We start from the raw sequence: 24,066 nt of genomic DNA on the forward strand, positions 1-24,066 counted from the left end.
CCCCAGCAGATGTCAGGGTGATTGAAGTCCCCCATGAGAACCAGGGCCTGTGATCTGGAAACTTCTGTTAGTTTTCCGAAGAAAGCCTCGTCTACTTCATCCGCCTGGTCTGGTGGTCTACAGCAGACACCCACCACGACATCACCCTTGTTGCTTCGCCTCTAAACTTAACCCAAAGACACTCAACAGGCTTTTCTCCAGTTTTATACTTGAGCTCTGAGCAATCATAGTGCTCTCTTACATACAGAGCAAACATTTAAACATTACTTTATAATATGGGATACAGATATTGTAAGTAGGATTAATACATGTACCATCCTACAAGCATTCCATAAAGTCTAAACATTATTATAACTCTGATATTTATTTTGATAGTGCTAACAAACAGGTAAACACAACTCGTTTCCTGCTATGCATTTGTAAGTGTTCAATAAGGGAGAATCCAGGTTTTCATGATAGTTTGTTCCAATGGTTATTAATCACTCTCACTATTCAAAATAAAGCACACCATCATATAATTCCATTCATAAATTTATCAAGCTCCATCTTAAAACTAATTAGGCCGTTGGCCCCACTACTCATATTAGCAAGCCTTTCCATACCCTCACTCCTCTGATGATTAGAAACCCAATTTCCAGCCTAAATTTATTCATGGCCAGTTTGTACCCATTTGTTCTTGTGCCAACATTGTCCTTTATTTTAAAAAGCTCTTCTCCCTCCCTGGTGTGTTCTCCCCTCCTCCCCCCTTCAATATATTTCTAGAGAGCAATCAGATTCCACCTTAGCCTTCATTTTTTTAGGCTAAACAAGCCACGCTCTTTTAGTCTCCTCTCAAAGGATAGGCTCTCCATTCCCCTGATCATTCTAATAGCCCTTCTCTGCATCTGTTCCAGTTTGAATTCATCTTTCTTAAACATGGATGACCAGAATTATACACCGTATTCCAAATGATATCTCACAAGAGTCTTGCACAATGGCATTAATATACTTCCTGTCTCTATTGCAAATACCTCACCTGATACATCCTAGGATCACATTTGCTTTTATTTTTATGGCCACATTATATTGGTGGCTCATTATCATCCTGTGATTGATTAATAACCCCAGGTCTTTCTCCTCCATTGTCATTTCCAGCTGATGAGCCACCAGTTTATAGCATATTTTTGTTAGCCCCTAAATGCATGAACATGCACTTAACACTATTCAATTTCATTCTGTTTCTGTTACTCAAGTCCTCTAGGTCATCCAAGTCTGTTTTTATAATATTCCAGTCCTCCTCTGTATTGATGATGTCTCCCAGCTTCGTGTCATCAGCAAATTTTATTAGCACTCTCCTACTTGGTGTCATCAGTGAAAAAAAATAAGATCAACCCTAAGACTGATCCTTGAGAAACTCCACCAGTCTAGCCCAATAGTTCCCCTTTCTACACAACCTGTTTTCATCTCCCCTTTGGCCATTTCCTTAGTCACCTTACTAATCCCCATCTTTATTTATTTATTTATTTTGTAGGCATCATGGAAAAGAGTTTTAAGGAGGGTTTTGAAGGAAGATGATGAGTTAGTGTTGCAGATGTTTACCAGGAGCTCCTCCCAAAGGTGAGGGGTAGTATGGGAGAAAGCATGAAGGTGCTTGTTTGAAAATTTAACAAGTAGGCTGACGTCATGGGCCAAGTAGAGGCTGGAGTTGATGTTTCAGTAGTGAATGAGAGATGATAGGTAGGGTGGGGATAAGCTGTGAAGGGCCTTGAAAGGGGAGACACGCAGCTTACGTTTGATGCAATAGAGAAAGGGGAGCCAATGGAGAGATAGAAAAAGAGGGGTGAGATGGTGAAAATGATGGGTTATGTAGAGCTTTAGCTGATTGCTAGATTTGAGTTTAGACAGAAGACGAGAAGTCTGGAGTAGAGAGGTAGATCTGTGATTTGTCACCATAGAGATGGTAGTTGAATTTGTGTTGGCAGATGGGATTACCCAAAGAGGAAGAAGAGAAGGGGGACAAGGACTAAGATCTGTGGAACTCCCCTCCCCACAGAAAGTTGAAGTGGAAGGCTGTCTGCCTCCCAGGGATCCCCTGGTGGCCTTCAGTGGCTCTGTGGTGCCCTTCCTCAACTTTCCCTCTTGGTTCCTCAGTAACTCACAAAAAGGCTTTCACAAGTCCAATAACAGCCCTTGCGGGGGTCTAGTTTTCTTAACAAAACTGTTCAAAATGATATTCAGAGTAAAATTCCAAAATAAGCCCCTCCCAGCCCTTTCTGACTGGAGTCCTTCCACAGGCCTCTGCCAGCCTTGTCCAACTCTCTGCTTACAAGAGGTCAGCAGGCCAACCCCTTCTCCTGGTCCTCCCTTAGGGCAGGTCTTCACTACCCGCTGGATTGGCGGGTAGTGATCAATCTATCGGGGGTCGATTTATTGTGTCTAGTGTAGACGCGATAAAATCGATCCCCAATCGCGCTCCCCGTCGACTCCAGAACTCCAGCTCGCGAGAGGCAGAAGCGGAGTCGACGGGGGAGTGGCAGCTGTCGACTCGCCGCCGTCCTCACGGACAGGTAAGTCGACCTAAGATACGCTGACTTCAGCTACACTATTTGCGTAGCTGAAGTTGCGTATCTTAGGTCGACAGCCCCCTCCCCCCCTCGCTAGTGTAGACCTGGGCTTAGTTTCTCAGAGTCCCTGCAGGAGCCTTTTTTCAGAGTAGCAGCCGTGTTAGTCTGTATCCACAAAAAGAACAGGAGTACTTGTGGCACCTTAGAGACTAACAAATTTATTAGAGCATAAGCTTTCGTGGGCTACAGCCCACTTCTTCGGATGCATATAGAATGGAACATATATTGAGGAGATAGATATACACACATACAGAGAGCATGAACAGGTGGGAGTTGTCTTACCAACTCTGAGAGGCCAATTAAGTAAGAGAAAAAAAACTTTTGAAGTGATAATCAAGATAGCCCAGTACAGACAGTTTGATAAGAAGTGTGAGAATACTTACAAGGGGAGATAGATTCAATGTTTGTAATGGCTCAGCCATTCCCAGTCCTTATTCAATCCTAAGTTGATCGTATCTAGTTTGCATATCAATTCCAGCTCAGCAGTCTCTCGTTGGAGTCTGTTTTTGAAGTTTTTCTGTTGTAAAATAGCTACCCACAGGTCTGTCATTGAATGACCAGACAGGTTAAAGTGTTCTCCCACTGGTTTTTGAGTATTATGATTCCTGATGTCAGATTTGTGTCCATTAATTCTTTTGCTTAGAGACTGTCCGGTTTGGCCAATGTACATGGCAGAGGGGCATTGCTGGCACATGATGGCATATATCACATTGGTAGATGTGCAGGTGAACGAGCCACTGATGGTATGGCTGATGTGATTAGGTCCTATGATGATGTCACTTGAATAGATATGTGGACAGAGTTGGCATCGGGCTTTGTTACAAGGATAGGTTCCTGGGTCAGTGTTTTTGTTCAGTGATGTGTGGTTGCTGGTGAGTATTTGCTTTAGGTTGGGGGGTTGTCTGTAAGCGAGGACAGGTCTGTCTCCCAAGATCTGTGAGAGTGAGGGATCATCTTTCAGGATAGGTTGTAGAACTTTGATGATGCGCTGGAGAGGTTTTAGTTGGGGGCTGAAGGTGACAGCTAGTGGTGTTCTGTTATTTTCTTTGTTGGGCCTGTCTTGTAGGAGGTGACTTCTGGGTACTCGTCTGGCTCTGTCAATCTGTTTTTTCACTTCAGCAGGTGGGTATTGCAGTTTTAAGAATGCTTGATAGAGATCTTGTAGGTGCTTGTCTCTGTCTGAGGGATTGGAGCAAATGCGGTTATATCTTAGAGCTTGGCTGTAGACAATGGAACGTGTGGTGTGTCCTGGATGGAAGCTGGAGGCATGTAGGTAAGTGTAGCGGTCAGTAGGTTTCCGGTATAGGGTGGTATTTATGTGACCATTGCTTATTAGCACAGTAGTGTCCAGGAAATGGACCGCTTGTGTGGATTGATCTAGGCTGAGGTTGATGGTGGGATGGAAATTATTGAAATCATGGTGGAATTCCTCAAGGGCTTCTTTTCCATGGGTCCAGATGATGAAGATGTCATCAGTGTAGCGCAAGTAGAGTAGGGGCGTTAGGGGACGAGAGCTAAGGAAGTGTGGTTCTAAGTCAGCCATAAAAATGTTGGCATACTGTGGGGCTGCAGGAACCTTGCCACTCCCTGCAGCCTTCTCCAAGTTTCTCTTACTCATGAGTCAGCAGGCTAACCCCCTCTGCTGTTCTCCTGACCCTCCTCCTGTTACTCAGGGTTCTTGGAGGAGCCTTGCCCCTCCCTGCAGCCTTCTGTCTCAGACCAGCTGCAGTTTCCAGACTTCTGTCCTGCCTGGCACTCCCACTCGAGCTCCCTTCCCCAGGGACTACCCAGGAGTCTTTCCCTTCCTTCATCTTCTCTTTTCACAGGTCTCTCCCTTATCAGAGACCTGATTGAGTCACATGACCCAATTTCCACACCTGGGGAGGTGCATTGTTTGTCATAGCTGCACTGGGGCCCATCTACCTTTAGGAGGCCAGACACCCTGTGATGGGGGATGAGGAGGATTCCCCAAAGAACATGCTGAAGAAGAAGTTAGGGAGAAGAGAACAAGAAGAGAGCAGCGTCACAGAAGACAAGGGAGGACAAGATTTTAAGAAGAGCACGGCTGAGTGTGTTGAAGGAGGTCTTGGAGTATGAGGATGGAGTACTGATTCTGCACTTTGGCTAGGAAGAAGTCATTAGAGACTGTGGCAAGAGCAGTTTCAGTGCAATACAAGGGGAAGAAGCTGGATTGGAGATGGTCTAGGATGGAATTGGAGGAGAGGAACTGCAGGAAGCAATGGTAGAAGATGCATCCAATGAGTTTACAGATTAATGGGAGAAGGGAAATAGGGTTGTAATTGAAGAGACAAATAGGATCAATGGTGGGGTTTTTAAGATAGGAGAGATGTAAACATGCTTCTATTGTGAGGAGAAAGAGTCAGAGGACAGTGAGAGGTGAAGGAGAAGATTGGAAAGGAAGAAGAAAGCCCAGTCAAGCTGGGGGGAGGGAGAAAGTTATTTTGTGAATTTTCCCTTGCAATAAATCAGCTAGGTCCTGTGCAGAGAGAGAAGTGCAGGTAGGAGGAGAAACGGTTTGAGGAGTGAGTAAAAGCTGGCAAAAAGGGGATTGGGATTGTGGCCATGGGATTCAATTAAGTTGGAGTAGTGGTGTTATTTAGCAAGGAAGATGGCAGAACTCAGGGAAGAGAGAGCTAATTTGTAATAGAGGAAATCAGCCTGGCTACAGGACTTCTGCCAAAGACTCTCCACAGTGAGAGAACAGGAATGGAGGAAGGAGATATGGGGGGGGGGGGGAAGAAATGAGCCAGGACTTGTGAGTAGGAGGGCAAGGATGCAGGAGAGTGAAGCAAGGAGACCAACAACCATATAAATGGAAGAAAGGGAAGAGAGGGTAGGGAGGATAAGGCTCAGAGCATATTGGAAGTCATCAGTATTGATGGACTGGAAGTCATGGAAAGACTGAGTGACGGGGTTTAAGGAAAGGGCTAATGAGCAATTCTGACTGAGACCAGGTTATGGTTAGAGAGGGGGAACTCAGCAACAAAGAAATCAGAGAGAGCTGATGAAGATGAAGTCAAGTCAGTGGCCCTTTTGGTGAGTGGGCAAGTTGAACCAAGGCTGCAGGTTGAATTAAGAGGTGATGGCAAGGAAATCTAAGAGTTGGATGGGTTATCAACATGGAAGTTGATGTCACAGAGAGTGAGAGTGGAAGATTTTGAGGAGAAAAAGAGAGACCAGAAGTTGAAATCAGAGGAAGACTGATTGGGAGGAGTTGGGGGAATGCTAGATGACTGCAAGACCAGGTAATGCAACAAGAAGAGCGATGCATGCTGCAACAGGAGTATGTAGAGAAAAACAAAGAAATAAAGGAGTTATGCTGGAAAAGTAAGAAAGAGTGGTTTGACAAAAAAGCAAAAGAAACCAAAGAAGCATCAGTGAGAAGTGACTCTAAGGCAGGAGTTCCCAAACTTGGTTCGCGGGTTGTTCAGGGTAAGCCCCTGGCAGGCTGTGAGACACTTTGTTTACGTGAGCATCCACAGGTACGGCCGTTTGCAGCTCCCAGTGGCCATGGTTCGCCATTCCTGGCCAATGGGAGCTGCGGGAAGTGGTAGCCCGGCCCGCGCTGCTTCTCGCAGCTCTCATTGGCCAGGAACGGCGAACCGCAGCCACTGGGAGCTGCGAGTGGCCATACCTGTGGACGCTCAGGTATACAAAGCGTCTCGTGGGCTGCCAGGGGCTTATCCTGAACAAGCCACGAACCAAGTTTGGGAACCCCTGCTCTAAGGGCATGTCTTCACTATGGAGTTATATTGGTGATTCTACAATCGATGCAGCAGCATCGATTTAGCAGGTCTGGTGAAGACATGATAAATTGATGGGAGAGCGCTCTCCCATCAATTTCTGTACTCCACCTCTCGGAGAAGACTAAGATAAGTTGGTGAGAGAGTGTCTCCCGTCGACACAGTGTGTTATAGATACCGTGGTAAGTGGATCTAACTATGTTGACTTCAGTTACGTTATTCACATAACTGAAGTAGCGTAGCTTAGATCAATTTTCCACGGTAGTGTAGAGAAGGCCAAATAAACTCTTTAAGGTGTAAAAGCAATTGTCAGCATTGTCCCAGAGTTACAGTGATATTGGAAAAGAGAAAGATGGAAAATTGTTAACAACGAAAGCAGAACAAAAGAAAGAAGGGTGAGGACATTTTAATGACGTACTCAACCAACTAGAGCCAACAATTCCAATTAATGGATGAAAAAGTAGGTGAAGAATTGAACATTTCACTGTTAGAAATTTCAGAAACAGAAATAGGATTCTGTTTGATTCTTTTCAAGATCATTGCTGAAATGTATAAAGCTGGTGAGGAAATGGTAGAACATGAATACATAAACTGTAATATTGCTTGGGAGAAAGAACTCTTCCCAGAGGATTGGAAGAAAGGTGTGATCTGTAAATTACCAAAGAAAGTCACCCAACTGGTGTGCGATAATTGGCAAAAAAAAAAAAAATATTACTTTCATGTCCCAGAAGGGTGTTCTACAGCCTACTGTGGAACAGAATCAAACTGGACATAGATGTAACGAGCAAGCAGACTTTAGACCAAAAAGATCATGTGTAGATCACATCATTACCTGAGACAATTGATTGAGAAATGGCTCATATACCAGAGAAGGCCAGGGTTGGGACAAATGTCTCCAGAGGTGAGGAGGGTGTGGATGTGAGATCTGGATTTGTGCTGGTGGAAGGACTGGGGAAATTGGGTTGGAGAGGAAAGAGGAGAAGGTAGAGCTTGTGGGGGCTGTAGAGTGTTGATGGTAACAAGAATGAGGGAAGGAAGAGGATGACAAACAGTATAAGGCAGAAGGAGGGGTATGGTGAGAGCCATGGGAGCGTGCCAGATAGACAAGTTTACTGTCAGCCAGTATTTAATCCATCTAATATGTGCTTTATTGATATTGTATAATGTTATATTTTAATCAGAATGTTATGCAGTACTAAATCAAAGTTACTTACTATCTTAAAGGGATGTTTGTGAAGTTTAAATTAGTATTATAAAGTGCAGTCAGTGTAAAAAATTATTAGGTTCACAATATGATTCAGTGACAGAGGAGAGATTAGAATTCAAGAACCCCCATCCCTAAATTCTATTCACTAGACCATCATGTTTGAAGCGTTTTTTCTCTGTTTCTTTGCTTAGCAGCCTTTCACTAGTCTCTGAAATCCCAGATTTGATGCAGGCTCAATATGTGTTTTGAAGTCCATATGTTGTGAGTATGCAAAGACACATATGGCTTTAATGTCTCCTTAAACATTGTGTGTCTCAGGAAGTTCATTGGCAGCATACAAGGTTCCCAAACTGCAAGTTAGTTTTATTAATCTGCTGCCCCACACTGTCTGATACTAATCAATGCTCATTAAGGCCAACAGAAACCAACAAATTTGGAGTTTGTAGGCCTAGCTGTTTCTAAGGGCTTGTCTTCACTACCTGCTGCTGCAATCGATGCAGCGGGTGTCGATTTAGCAGGTCTGGTGAAGACCAGCTAAATCGAAGGCAGAGTAAGGTAAGTCGACTGGAGAATGTCTCCTGTCAACGCAGCCCAGTGAAGACAGCGAGGTAAGTCAACCTAAGCGACATTGACTCCAGCTATGTTATTCACATACCTGGAGTAACGTAACTTAGGTCAACTTACCCCGGTAGTGAAGACAAGCCCTGAGACACAAAGTAAAAAAAAAGGGGAGGGGGGTTTCAGAAGTTTCCCCAAAAGCAAATTACACCTCAGATTTTGAACTCTGGCATCTCACAATCGACTTGTCTGGTTATCCTTAAACCTTCCAGAAAAACCTCCATTGTCATAAGATCCTGATCATGACTTTACATGGATTGGAAAGTTCTGGTATTTAGTGTGCTTGGGGTGGTGAAAATCATAATTGCATTTATATTGGGAGAAATAGCTCCTAATCACTGGCACTCTCCATAACAAAGTAGACGGCATTTAAATTTTGAAAAGCCTGATGAAGAATTACAGTTAGTAGCCACTTGTTCTTTAAATTTACTCTGAACCAATTTTATTTCAAAACCAGCAGCCTTTCTGCATTTTTTGTCAAGATCAAGTCTATTCACAGACATCACAGTGTCTGGGATAAAGCTGAAATGGTTCTCCTAGGTGATGCTACTGGACAAATTCAGAGGGAAGACCAAATGTGCTGTGGATCTTTGAGGGCATTGTATTTTTTCCATTTACAAATACCTCTAATTACATGTACTGGTGGTGTTGATGAAGTACATTGCAAGTTTGGTATAGGCAACATTTATATTTTGAACCTTAGAGACAGTAATACTCTTTTCCCAGAAGTTCCACATTCCTGAAATTTGAAAGTAGGCTTTCTCCACAAGGGGCTAGATGACATGCTTTTCTTTATTTATTTTCTGCTCACCTAATCTATGTATGACAACTCTGGCATTGTCTTGGCAAGTCTCAGAGCCAACTGGAAAGAGATTTAACTAGGGATCCAGCGTGCATCTATTTATTCTCATTCATCTGGTTCCACACTGTAGAAATACTTTCACTGTGACAAAGACCACTATGGGAGAGATGCAAGTGTCTCCAAATTCTGTGTTGCTGGTAGCCTCCTCACAGGACTTTAGAATTTTGATCATGAACATGGCTAAGCTCCTCTGCCTGAGTCGGTGTATCAACCAGGGATTGGCAACCTTTGGCATGTGGCCTGTCAGGGAAATCCACTGGCGGAACGGTTTGTTTACCTGCAGCATCCGGAGGTTCGTCCAATCGCAGCTCCCACTGGCCACGGTTCGCTGTTCCAGGCCAATGGAGGCTGTGGGAAGCAACAGCCAGCACATCCCTCGGCCCGCAGCCCCCATTGGCCTGTAACAGTGAACAAACTGTCCCTGCCCGTCAGCAGATTTCCCTGACGGGCCGCGTGCCAAAGGTTGCTGATCCCTGGTATAGACTTTTGCCTCCTCAAAGCAAAAAATGCCCAGGGACTGCCTGTTTTGCACCAGATTTTGTAGCATGTGATATCTGGAGTTTCACCTTGTATCCTGAGGGGGGCATGCCCTTGAGAATTTTCATCTTTACAGAACATAGTCAATTTAGCAGTGTTACTCTGAGAGGAATGGCTTTTTCTCTCTCCATTCTGGCCCAAGAAATTTAAAATGGTGGCTTCAACTGTACTAAGTAAGATTGGTCAAAGTTGAAATGCAGATGCATTTGCATGGCAACAGGTGCAGCTTAGATGACTATTTGAGATTTAAGCATTTTTATCTGGATCAGACATGTGGTAATCACTATGGTAGAAGACCAGTTTTCTAAAGATCTTAGGGGAAAGTCCAAAATGCTTGAAAAATCCAGCATATCTCTTTCTTAAGCTGGTGGAGACACAAGCATTTTCATTAAACAGAATTGTAAATGAGAATTCATAAAATTAGGTCTGTGCAGTATTCAAAAAGAGGCTGTTAACATGATCAGGATGTACCTATTTATAGAATCAAGGATGGTAGGTATTTCAGAAATGATGGGTCTGAATTTTCTCTCATGTACAATAGAATTACAGTGGTTGTAAAAAAACCTAGTGATCTCAGTGTATTTACTCCTGATTAACATAAGTATGAGAATAGATGTAGGCCTACAGGTGCTATCTAAAAATTGAAACCATTCTGCCATGTACAGTAGGCATATGAACTTTATCATAGACCTTTTTCTGTCATTCCCCTCTGTTGTTGCTACTCACTGGCTACAGTTTACTGTGGAATAGGAGATGTATTGGTTACATTTTATTTTGTAAATAAATTTGTCATCTCTGCTGTATAATTTCAAAGTGCAGCAGAGCAGATGTTTTTGAAATAGGATGATGATTAGCAATAGCAATAATTCAGTGAAAGTTGAATCAAATATTTAGTATCACTACTTAATATGTTCATAAAATTATTGATATTCATAACATTAATTTGTACCTAAGTATATAGGCACTTAAATAGGACATATGCCTGTATTTGGGTAAACTGTATATTAAATTGGGACTAAAAAGGAGAATTATGGAAAATGTAATGTTTTTAGAATAATAAATCTACTCTCAAGGAAAGGACAAATATATGTCAGAATCAAACAGAAGCACTTCAGAATGGAAGCAAAAGTGTTCACACACAAATCTATACAGTAGTATCTTCTTCCTTTTTATAGTAATATGTGGGGCAATTTATAGCAGATTATAACCTGTAAAAGCAACAAGCCAGTTCAAAGTGACTAATAGATATTTGTTTTGGAAGATCCTTTCACAGAGGGATAATGTGGCCTATCTATCATAAGCCTTAGTGACATATGTACAAATTTAGTAAACATTCAGGAGTAAACCCCTGGAAAGTACTTAGTTTTTAAAGGTTTTTTCCAAGCCTGATCTATTTTTGTGGTTTCCTGGCCAGGATTGTGACATGTTTATATTTAGTTACAGGAATAATAAACATCCATCTGGTGGTCCCTCAGTATTAATTTTGTTGCTGTTAAGAACTGTATCTTAATACTAATAGTAAAGTAGGAAATCCCAGGAAACTATTTCAGAGACTCTCTTAATTTGGGATTCACTTTTACTAGGATCACAGTGTACACTTAGGTTGTATGCAGAAAGTCAAATCAAATAGTTTTTGGCTTATGTTGTGGTAAACTGAGCAAAAATATGCAACATGTGGGACTCGGTCATATTGGAGCAAATATCTCATAAACCACATATAGTATTCTGAGCTAGCTGATTATAAGGTACAAAGAGATTGAGGTCAGGACATGCTAGAATTAGACAATTTGATTCATGAATGTAATGGAAAGCTTGTATTTTGTTAAATAGCTGAAGTAAGGGCAGGAAGAAGGTAAAATTAAAACAGTCTTCTCTTCACCTAGGAAAGCAGTATTTAAGACTAGCTAGACTTCCCTCAGTAATCCAGCTGATAGAAATTTACCCTATTCCCAAAAGCATCTCTAATCCTTTGTCACTACCCCTTGTGTATATACCCAAATGGCATTTTAAAATCCATTAAATTGCCAACTACATCAAGAAAACAGTGTTAAAGGTTTTACGTAGGCTGAGATTTTTGACATTTTTTTCTGAAATCCTAAGGAGAACTGTGGATTGTTTCATTTATCTTTGCCACAGGTGTTATAGTAATATCATCAACTTTTTCAATAAACTTTTGAGCTTTTAAAAGCTACTTTTGGTATATTTCTTCACTTTGCTTTCAACTAAATGAGACTACATTATAAAACAAATCTTATTTGTAATACTTGAAATAATTGGATTCCTGGGATGCTGTCAATGAGATTGAATTACACTCTATTATTATGATGAAAAGATCCACAATATTTAGTAGTTATGTTACAGTAATGGAAAAAATAGATTTTAATGCTATTTTGGTGTCAGTATTGCTCTCTGAGTAATTGCTGAAGGTGACCTGAAATGCCATCTTAAAAAATACAAAAAGTTGTTGAATATCCTGGCTAATTAACTGAATGCAAATGTAGACTTAAAACCTACTTATTTGTAATTTTTAAATGAAGATTTGTATATTATAATTGAAAATTAGTGCTTCACAGAGTTCTGAACTGTGACAGTGGGCGAAATAACTGATATAGATACTGTGGTGATGAGCACAGTATAAGAGCCTATATGGAATAGAAAAAGCAAGACAAGGAATACTCTGATTAACTGTTAAAAAAAAGTCATCGGCACTGGTAGGGGAAGGAGGTTTTTAACTCCTTGAACTTAGGTCTTAGTAAGTAAATAGCTTTATACTTAATTAATTTTATAGAATTCTATATTACAATAGAATTATTCAAACAGTTAAAGACCAGAAGAGATCACTATAATGATCTGGTCTGGCCTCCTGTATGTCACAGGCTATACATAAAAGATTATTTCAGGGGCAGTTGACCAGAAGGATTGATGCCTCTCTATACCATGATGTGATGCTTTTACTTATTCAGCCCAAAGTCGCAGCTATACGGCACTGTGAACTCACATAAAATGTGCTCTACATTGTAGCCCCTAGGTTTCTCAGTTATTATGCTTTCCGAATTTCCTTCCCCCTACAGAATAACAATATTATGCATTAATTTTCTCTGGATGTATTAGCTTGCATTTTTCCATGTTGAATTACTGTTCATGTTTTGCCCATGTTTCTGATGTCTCTAGATACCTTTGTATTATTTCTCAGTCTGGTGTTTGCAACTTCTCCCAGTTTAGTATCATGTACAAATTTAGCTAATATGCCATATATTGCCTCTTCCAAATAATTAAAGGGGATATTTAAGACAAGGTCTAACACAGATCTCTGAAGTAGCCAACTGTACACTTCAATCAACTTGATGCCACAGGATTACAGCTAGATGCCATTTATAATTAACTTTTATGTACTGTTCTTTAACCAATTTTGAGTCCAGATAAGTGTTCCTATCCAGGTGTACTTGAATTAATCTTTCAATTAAGATTTCATAATTTACAGTATCAAATGCTTAACTACAGTACATTAAACAGAAATTAAATTGAATAAAATAGCTAGCCCTACTATTTTTACCCTCAAAAATTGGAAGTTCAGTTCAGGTTTTGGGCAAAGGTAAAGTGTTTTATTTTATCTGAACTATTTCATCCTACTGTGTATTATAATAGGATTCTTCTACAGAGACATAGCATGGAGTTTTCAGAAAGGGAGAGTGAAGGAAGCAGTCAGCAAAGTTGGGACATCAATTGAGACTCATTATAAAACTGTCAGCAATTGCTACAGGATGACTATAAATTAGATATGTACTGAGAGAAAATACAGAGAGACTTATCAATGTTATCAGAAAAAAAGAGAAAATGTTGCAGATCATTTCTAAATATTTGAATTGAATTTTAAAACAGAATAATTCCCCCAGCCTGCTTTACAGCATGTCTCAAAATGAGAAAGGTACACACCAAAACTGCAGACCATCTCTTGTATTTTGTTCTAGCAGTAGCATCGTTTGCATTCATAGTCCTGAATGCAGCAAAGGCTTCCGCACCAAATTTTCAATAAAGTTGAAGCAGTTGAATGAACTATATTAGTATATTAGGGGCACACAGAAAGCCAGGGGAAGAGAGATATTGCCAGCAGCACTGTGGTGGGATGAGGCCAGAGTCATAGATCCACAAGCAAGAGGGATAAAAGAAGCCTGTATGTTACCTTATCTTCACAATTAGTATAAAGTACAGTGTAAAAGATAACAGTGTATGTTATGTATACTTTGAGTCTTTATCTGCACAAATTGGCCAGTGATACCGATGTGTCACAGATCTATTACTAGCAAGTCTTTTGATAATCCTCATTCTGCTCCATCTTTCAAATAATACATTATGAACAGTTATATGATGCCAGTCTAAGAACCAGAGGCAATTACTGTGAGCTCTGAATCTTCTATCCAAAAATTTGGTTAGATTAACACCTAAAACATCAAAAATCATTTAAACAAAGGCTTGTGACAAAACCTAAACAATATTGGAATTTTTTAACACAAAAGATCACCTAGGCTCAAATGCATCTATTTATTTATTTGTTTGTGTTTTCATAGATTGCCATGCTCAAGGGCACTGTTGGGTTGTCTAGTCTGACCTCCTGTTTAACACAGGCCATAGAACTTCCTCAGAATAATTCCTGTTTCAGACTGGAAATAAGGCATAACTTTTTAATGGGGGAGATTAATTAACCATTGGAACAATTTACCAAGGGTTGTGGTGAATTTTCCATCTCTGACCATTTTTAAATCAAGATTGTATGTTTTTTCTAAAAGATAAGCTCTAGGAATTATTTTGGGGAAGTTCTGTGGCCTGTGCTATACAGGTCAGACTACATGATCACAATGGTTCTTCTTTGAGTGCTTGCTCATGTCCATTCCATATTAGGTGTATGTGCTCGCCACATGCACCGGTGCCAGAAGTTTTTCCCTCAGCAGTATCCTTAGGGGACTGGCTCTGGCGCCCTCTGGAGCAGCACACACATGTCGTGGTATAAGGGGCGCCTCCGGCTTCCCCAACTCTCAGTTCCTTCTTGCCACCAGTGACGGTGCTGGAACGTCTGCTGCTTCGGCTAATGTTGTTTTGTTCGCCGTTCTTGTGAACTTTATAAAACCTGTAATATAGTTGTATATAGTTAGTAGTTGAATTCGTTAACCTTAGTAGTAGTTCTTAAAGGCTTTGTTAGTCCCGAACGGGACTCAGCCGGGGGATGGGGCATGCCCCAGTCCCCAGGCTTTAAACCCTGCAATCGTTGCAAACGGCCTATGCCCATGAGTGATCCACATAGTAGCTACCTAAGGTGCTTCGGTGAAGGGCACATAAGCAACAGGTGTCATATTTGTAAGTCCTTCAAACCCAGGATGAAAAAGGAGAGGGACAACCGCCTTAAAGCGCTCCTGATGGAGTCGGCACTCACTCCGGCACTGGAGCAACAGTCTGACTAGGCACTGAGCACCACAGTGTTGGTGTGCAGTGCTCAGCCGGGGCCGTCCACAAGCCGGCACCAATCCCCCTCCATGGCTCTAGCCAAGAAGCTGAAGAATACAGTGAGGGGAAGATCTCCTACTTCCCGCAAGAGAAAGGAGAGGGCTGGTGGCGAGCCAAGACCAGCGCCGGGCAGCTCAACGCCTCCTTCTTTTATTTTTTTAAAGATTTGAAACAGAAATCATGACTTTAGGTGGAGAATAAGTAGTATTTGAGTTAGTCTCTAGCACTAAAAGAAATGAGGAAAATATATGACAAGGAAAGCTGTGTGAAACTCAGTTTTTGGTACACAGGTCTCTGTGCAAATATTTTCTTTGTGCTGATTAAAATGAGTTTTGACTTTCAGGCTTATGTGAACCAAATACATGGTTCTTGGTTGCATGGGGTTCTATGTATCTGCATAGGCCTTAAGTCTTTACTGAAGGTAGTCTCCTGCTCATTCACAGTGCCTTCCAGTCTTTCCTTTCTTTTACAGTTAAAAATAAGCTGAATCTTGTGGATTTTTTTCTTCCATTGGTATAGGACCTTATATTAACCTAAAGAACTCCTAATTTAAAAAGTGAACTGTTGGGATAGTATATGCATTAAAATAGTCTAATTAAAATAGAGAGTTTTGTAATATAATTAGCCATTATTTCATCTGCAAGCTTCAGTGTATTAGATCCAAAAGTCTCAATGATCTAGACATCCTATGCTGAATGTAGCACTGTAGCACCATCTTGTGTAAGCTGGAAATTTGATGTTTCAAGAAATGCATCCCTGTTTCAAAGGTTTTCAAGTATTAAGAAATCTTCATTTTTCCACTATAAAATGAACAGTGTTAACTTTGACAGTAAACTTTAGAATATTTTATTACAATTGAGTCTGTGAAATATAAAACATATGTTCTCCACTGTAGTATATCAGTGTTTTATGTCTATATCATATTGAGCAAATTAATATACAGTGCAGTAGATATTCCAACCATATTCTGTCCAATGGAAATGAAGAGGAAAAACAAGTTTAAGATTTTTCCTATTTTACCTCACAGTTTACATCATCATATATAGCACTTCTTAAAATGCACAGAACTTAAAAATGGTTCAACACAATGTTTAGGCAAGAGTTGTAGGTAATCTTGATGATATACATTTGAATTATTTCAGTTTTGTGCTGTTAAAACAAGTGAGGACAGAGAAGTAAGGCAAAGAGCGAGATTAGAGACTTATCAAAAAATAAAATGAAATTAAGAACTAGGAAAATGCAAGCTCAGGGGAAATAAATTATTTAAGAATAATTCTGCATTAAATGTATGAGAGAGAGTTAGAAAGTAATAAAGCTGCAAAAGGCTTAGGAGAGATAGCAGATAACAAATAGTCTATGAGTTTGCAATGCAGTATGGGTAATAATCCAAATGCAGTAGTACTTTGGGGATCTGAGTGTGGGGAAGAATGCCCATATAGAGAAGTTTAAAAAAAAGTGCGGGGGGTGAAAGGCATATCTTGCCTTCACTCTCTGGAGGAAAGGATAAATGGAGTTATAACTAATGGAAGGTACAGATTCCCCACAAACATGCATTCATTACTCTCTCCCTCTGCCCCCTGGATTGCTCAGGTGTCTTGAACTAGAGCTGAGGCAGCAGTGGCGAAACACCATGCTTCCAGGTATCCATGAGATACTTCTGCCTCAGGTCCCAGGCACACTAGGAACACTAAAGGAGATTGAAGTACTGGTATGGATGAGTCTAGGCCTGCCCAGGGCCGGCTCCAGCTTTTTTGCCGCCCCAAGCGGCAAAGAAAAAAAAAAAAGATAAAGCCGCGATCGACGGCACTTAGGCGGCAGCTCTACCGCACCGCTTCATTCTTTGGCGGCAATTTGGCAGCCCGTCCTTCCCTCTGAGAGGGACTGAGAGACCCGCCGCCGAAGACCTGGATGTGCCGCCCCTTTCCATTGGCCGCCCCAAGCACCTGCTTCCTGTGCTGGTGCCTGGAGCCGGCCCTGGGCCTGCCAAAAATTAAATGCCCTGCCCCTCAGCTAAGGGAGAGGAACCACTAAGTCCAAGCTCCAATTGATTAGGAGGGACAACAAAGGAGAAAACAGGAAGGGCGTAAGGTCAAAGGTTAAAAAACAGAAGGGGACACAGAGCAGAAACCCCCCGACAGTGCCCACTGCTCCTCAAAGGCATTTAGAGAGTCAGTGGCTACTGCCCAGATGAACTCTGCCTACAGGCATGATTGGGTAAGGGACCAGAGCACCCCCCAACTCCTGTCCAACTTCCTCCTCCTGATATGATGGATGGCCATCTTGGCCAGCGCCGGAAGTAGGTTGATGAGGAGATCCCAATACTTTGTGGGGCCACAGATGTGGTATGCATAAGTGGAGCCAGATGAGGTACTGCAACTGGATGCATTCTACATAGATGTGCTCCAGGGTCTCCCTCTCATCACAAAAGGGACAGCTGTTGGTGGAGTTCATAAACCACACCAGGTACACACTTGTGCTCATGGCTCCGAGGAGGAGCTGCCATCTAATTTCCCTGGTGGGCCATGGAACCACAGTGGAGTACAAGCTGGCCCATTGGGGTTCCTTGCCCTCAGTAAGTGGCAACAGGTCCCATCACGTGGTATCAGGGCAGGACATAAGGGTGAGGAAGTGGATGGTATGAGGCATGAGTACATACGGCCATTCTCTGGGTGCAGTTTGGAGTTAGACCAACTGGATATCATGCAGCCAGCTCAAGTGGTATGTCAGGGACAGCAAACGCCCAATGAAAAGTTCTGAAGGGCCAGAGGTAAGGGATGGTTTTATCTGTGAGAGTTGAGGTAGTGGTGCATATATACTGGGTCCCCTCTACCTTCCAGAGTACCTCTTCCCCCACATAAACTCCAGCCCATCTTGCACAGCATAGCTCTCACATTTTAGCTTCCTTGCACTCCTCCTATTCTCTCCCCTCACAGCCCTGCTCAGCCCTTGTGCTCCCTTACATCCCCTGCTGCTCAGCCTGTCTGCCTTTGCTCTGTGAGAGTGGGTCTGGTGAGGCAGGCTGGGAGCAAAACCAGAAGTAGCTGACAGAATTTGACAGTTCTGGCTGATGGCAGTGGTGATCAGCTAGGTTGTGATGGGTATGGAGAATAAGGCTGTATTTAATTAGTCAGTTTCAAAAGTGGCCTATGTGTACATGAAGTTTGAGTTTGGGCACTGTGGTGGTGTAGGGATGAGAACCTAAAAGTGGGGACTGCCAAGGAGCATTTTAAAATGTTTTCTTTACAAAAGTAAATATTTTTCTTTAAAAATACATGGAAAATCTCATCGTCTTCTAAAGTGAGATTGATTTTGGCCCTGAATTTGGTACAGTCAGTAAAGTCTGAAACAGGGATGTTAGTCCTTTTAAATGCAGACTTCAGTAGAGCCTTGTGCAGATACAAATTTATATCCGCGGGTGTGGATATCCACAGATATAAATCGGTATCCGCGGAACTGTTTCTCCTGGGAACCGCAGTGGTGAAAGGAGCAGAATGAGGAGCTTCCACTCCCAGGAGCCAGTGCCCCACGCTGGCAGCTCCTCCGGCACAGCTGTATTGCCTCTAGCCCTGCCCCGTCCCTTCCATTCAGCTGTCGACTCCCGCTGCCTGTTGATCCAGCGAGTAATATAGACAAGCCCTAAGAAATCAGTATTGCTCCCACTGAAGTCAGTGGCAAGACTTCCCATCAACTTCAGTGAAAGTAGGATGTGGCCATGAACTTCCTCCCTAAGTGCTTATGTTCTTTAACATAATGCATCATGCATCCGACAAAGTGGGCATTCACCCACGAAAGCTTATGCTCCAATACATCTGTTAGTCTTAAAGGTGCCACAGGACTCTCTGTTGCTATGTTCTTTAAGATTTTGTTGCCAATTATCATGTCTTCCCAACCCTGTTGTGATTGGTTGGTCAATGTTTATTTAATCTTTCCTCTTCAGTCAGTCCACCCATCCAACCTTCTAATAATTTCTCTTGCTCTTCTCTGAACTCCCTGAGATAAACTTAATTGATATAAGCCAGTTGTGTATTGATTTAGGTGTGTTCACACAGAGGGTTTGCACTTGTTTCGTTAATTCAATTTAAAAACTGATTTTAGTTAAACCAGTGCAACTATTTTGTGTAAAGATGCCGAGAGTCAGAGCTCAGGGAGTTAAAAGAAGAGCAACAAAAATCATTAGGAGGTTAGAAGGATTAATTTATGAGGAAAGATTAAAAGTACTAAAATATTTATACATTGGTTAAACAATGACAACAGGGCTGGGGAGACATGATAATTATCCACAAGTATTTAGATGATCTAGACGGCAAGTAGGGAGAAAACCTATGGCCTAATCCTGTTGCTACTGACGTCAATAGGAGTCTTGCCATTGACTACACTGGGAGCAGGATTATACAAATGATATTAAGGGGCCCAGTGGAGGCCACATAGGGGTTAACCATTCCCTTTGAGGTGTCTCCTTTTACCCAATAGCATCACCTGTCTCCATTAGCAGACTCTGAATGGGCTATTCAGTGGCCAAAGACACGTTTAACTAAACTGTAAAGACCGAGCAGGGAAATGGGAGGAAATTATTAAATATATAGCAAATGAGACATGACACCGTGTTTGCAGAAAGAGCTCAGAGCATGATTTCTACATTTATAAGAGTAGATCATATAAGCAATGCTTAACGTTTGTGTTATTATTACATTTAATAGACAAAATTAGACATTTACATTTGAACTGCCTTTCAAAAGAAGTTATGACTTCAAAATGTAATTTGTTAGGTGACACTTGCATTTATATTTTTCCCCCTCTGAGATATTTTACTTACTTTTTTTCTTCAATGTTTTAAACCACCATAATGTTCAGGAATGTGAAGCCTCTAAAGTAAAAAAATACATAATATCATTTTATTGGGGTTTGAGTCATTTCAGTAGCAGAATGTTGACTGAAAAAGTTGGTGAGTTTCTCTCAGAACAGAATTGTAAATGTGCTTTTGTTGATTACCAGTGCAAACACATACTACATGAGAAAGCAATCGGGCATTTTAAAGCTGAAAACATTCTTTAAGAGATGTGTGCTAAAATGTATTGTGGTAGCTGCTTAATTAAAGCTGTCTTACTTTCCATCAAAAACCCAATTTTGACTTACTTGGCATCCTCTCAAGCCGCCAGTAAAAATCAGACCATAAAAGGCCAGAATGTGATACCCTACTCACATTGAATAGTACAATACTTGGTGTGAAAACCATTGACGTCATTTGGACTATTTGCAGAGTAAGGTACTACCAAATGTGTGTAAGGGTAACACAGTTAGGGTCAAGCAAATTGAGTAACGTCTCATAGCCTTTATCCTTCCTTACAAAGTTAGAAATAGTATTTAGCAGATATTTTAAAATATCCTGGGGACTTCTAAAGGGACAGTTAGAAATAGTAAACTATGTATAGGGAGAAATTCCATGTTGATTGTAGCCACCATTTCTAACCATGAAATTTTCAGTGTATTCGATTTTGCCAAGATTTTATTAATTTATTAATTTGTGATATCACTTTTTATAATTTATCAATGTTCATTAGAATATTTATTCCTCAGAGTTGCACAAAATGAGGCACCCATTTCAATTTATGAGATCTTATGTGATTTTACTTTTTCTGTGTAATATTAGTGGTCACTAGGGCTGTCAAGCGATTAAAAAAATTAATCGTGATTAATCGCGATTAATCACATGATTAATTGCACTGTTAAACAATAATAGAATACAATATAATTTAAATATTTGGGATGTTTTCTACATTTTCAAATATATTGATTTCAATTACAACACAGAATACAAACTGTACAGTGTTCATTTAATATTTATTTTTGATTACAAATATTTTCACTGTAAAAAACACAAGAAATAGTATTTTTCAATTCACCTAATACAAGTACTGTAGTGCAATCTCTTTATCATAAAAGTTGAACTTACACATGTAAATTATGTACAAAAACACCTGCATTCAAAAATAAAACAATGTAAAACTTTAGAGCCTACAAGTCCACTCGGTCTTACTTCTTATTCAGCCAATCCCTTAAACAAACAAGTTTGTTTACATTTGCAGCTGCCTGCTTCTTGTTTACAGTGTCATCTGAAAGTGAGAACAGGCGTTCGCTTGGCACTGTTGTAGTCGGCGTCACAAGATATTTACATGCCAGATGCGCTAAAGATTCATATGTCCCTTCATGCTTCAACCACCATTCCAGAGGACATGCGTCCATGCTGATGAGGGATTCTGCTTGATAACAACCCAAAGCAGTGCGGACCTATGCATGTTCATTTTCATCATCTGAATAAGATGCCACCAGCAGAAGGTTGATTTTCTTTTTTGGTGGTTTGGGTAGCTATCTTTAGAAATCTCACATTGGTACCTTCTTTGCATTTAATCAAATCTGTTCTTAAAATGAAGAACATGTGCTGAGTCGTCATCCGCGACTACTCTAACATGAAATATATGGCAGAATGCTGGTAAAACAGAGCTGGAGACATACATTTCTCCCCCAAAGAGTTCAGTCACAAATTTAATTAACGCATTATTTATTTAATGAGCATCATCAGCATGGAAGCACATCCTCTGGAATGGTGGCCGAAGCATGAAGGGGCATATGAATGTTTAGCATATCTGGAAAATACCTTTCAATGCCGGCTACAAAAGTCCCATGCGAACTCCTTTTCTCATTTTCTGGTGACATTGTAAATAAGAAGTGGGCAGCATTATCTCCTGTAAATGTAAACAAACTTGTTTGTCTTAACGATTGGCTGAACAAGAAGTAGGACTGAGTGGACTTGTAGGCTCTAAAGTTTTGCATTGTTTTGTTTTTGAGTGCAGTTATGTAACAAAAAAAAATCTACATTTGTAAGTTGCCCTTTCACAATAAAGAGATTGCACTACAGTACTTGGATGAGGTGAATTGAAAAATACTATTTCGTTTGTTTATCATTTTTGCAGTGCAAATGTTTGTAATAAAAATTATGCTATAACGTGAGCACTATACACTCTGTATTCTGTGTTGTAATTGAAATCAATATATTTGAAAATATAGAAAAACATCCGAAAATATGTAATAAATTTCAATTGATATTCTATTGTTTAACAGTGTGATTAAAACTGCAATTAATCACGATTAATTTTTTTGAGTTAATTGCGTGAGTTAACGGCGATTAATCGACAGCCCTACTGGCCACAATTTCTGATTTTGTGTAATTTACTTTAAAACTGGACCCTTTCAAACCTTCAGTTTCTTTTTATTTTGTCAAAGACTTTCAGGTAAGATAATATTCATGTAATATGGTCTGCATACAAAATAATTTTTTGGTGTTATTATTTTGTTTTAATTCTTTTAATTGCTGGATTGTTCCTTATTTTAGATACATATTATTCCATTGCCAGGTTCACCTACGTAGAGGGAATAGCTCTTATGTACATCTTCTTACACATACTCCTGTCTTATTTTATAGATGGATTTGATTGTATAATAATGACCCAGTATCATGGGAATGAGAGCCATTTATTATTTGGGAGATGGGGTGCTACTTGGCTATGATTGGAGTCAGGGCTTGAAAATATGTACCTGACACTTATTGTTATTCCATAATAGCTCTTAAGATTTTGCACACTGTGTTCAGCACGGTCGGCTCCAGGGTTTTTGCCACCCCAAGCGTCAAAAAAAAAAAAAAAAAAAAAGCCGCGATCGCGATCGGCGGCAGCTCCACCGCACCGCTTTCTTCTTTGGCAGCAATTCGGCGGCAGGTCCTTCCCTCCAAGAGGGACTGAGGGACCCGCCGCCGAAGAGCCCAACGTGCTGCCTCTTCCCCTTGGCCGCCCCAAGCACCTGCTTGCTGAGCTGGTGCCTGGAGCCTGCCCTGGTGTTCAGCTATGTCTTAGAGAATGCTGATTCTTCAACGCCCTGGGGCATTGTCCTGCTCCCATTCACTTTATGGTGCAGGATTGATCCCCTGAAGAGGAAGACCAGCAATCTGCGTATTGAGGTTCTGTTTTCACTGTGCTCATGGTGTCATGACATATTTATTATAAAAACGGCCATACTGGGTCAGACCAAAGGTCCATCTAGCCTAGTGTCCTGTCTTCTGACAATGCCCAATGCCAGATGCTTCAGAGGGAATGAACAGAACAGATAATCATCAAGTGATCCATCCCCTGTTGCCTATTCTCAGCTTCTGGCAAACAGAGGCTAGGGACACCATCCCTATGATAGACCAGTCTGAGAATGTATTGAAAATGAGCTTCATTACATCTGCAGTTAGAGAGAAAGAGAGTATGTGTGTATAAAACTATAATACACTGAATTTGTTACCCTTATTAGTGGTTCTTTCCATCTTTTAGGGATACTGAATTTGAGAATATACTGTACATGAAATTCAACATGTTAATAAAATCTTTTTAAAATAAAATAAGACTTTAATTGATCTTTCTTTTTAGGGAATTGGAGTAAACCTATGGAAGTGACAGCACTTTATTCATTTGAAGGACAGCAACCAGGTGACTTGAATTTCAAAGCTGGAGATAAAATCATTGTCAAAACCAAAACAAATTCACAGTTCGACTGGTGGGAAGGAAGCATCCGAGGACAAACTGGCATCTTCCCAGCCAATTACGTTACCACGAACTGTAACTAAAATGCATTCAATGGCCTTAATGGTTTTTTTTTCTAAACTTCTTTTCTGAAATATCCACTGGATGATGTACAATCAATTTACAATTTGTATTTTTAATAAATTGTCCTATCAAAATGTTTTTATTCTGCTTCCAATTACAACACATTTTTTAGAGTTGATTTTTGTATGGAAAAAAATTATAAATATAAAAAGATATATTAGAAGAGTATTTTGATTTTTAATAAGTTATGTTGTCTCTAATGTTCTCTTTCCTTAATCCATAATAAATATTCTCTAATAAACTCTATTCAAGCTACCTATCCATTGTAGTTTTGCTTGACTCT

General features: G+C 40.7%; 1 protein-coding gene across 1 annotated transcript in view; it reads left to right on the forward strand.

The window, feature by feature from the left end:
• Positions 1-23,743, forward strand: part of SH3YL1 (SH3 and SYLF domain containing 1) — an 83,901-nt gene extending 60,158 nt beyond the window's left edge. Inside the window, exon 10 of the mRNA XM_065401390.1 lies at positions 23,547-23,743. Within this exon, the coding sequence (XP_065257462.1) occupies positions 23,547-23,743 (197 nt within the window). The remainder of the gene's footprint in view (positions 1-23,546) is intronic.
• The last annotated feature ends 323 nt before the right edge of the window (positions 23,744-24,066 follow it).

The sequence above is a fragment of the Emys orbicularis genome, chromosome 3, assembly GCF_028017835.1.
Source record: "Emys orbicularis isolate rEmyOrb1 chromosome 3, rEmyOrb1.hap1, whole genome shotgun sequence".
In the NCBI taxonomy this organism is placed as follows: Eukaryota; Metazoa; Chordata; order Testudines; family Emydidae; genus Emys; species Emys orbicularis.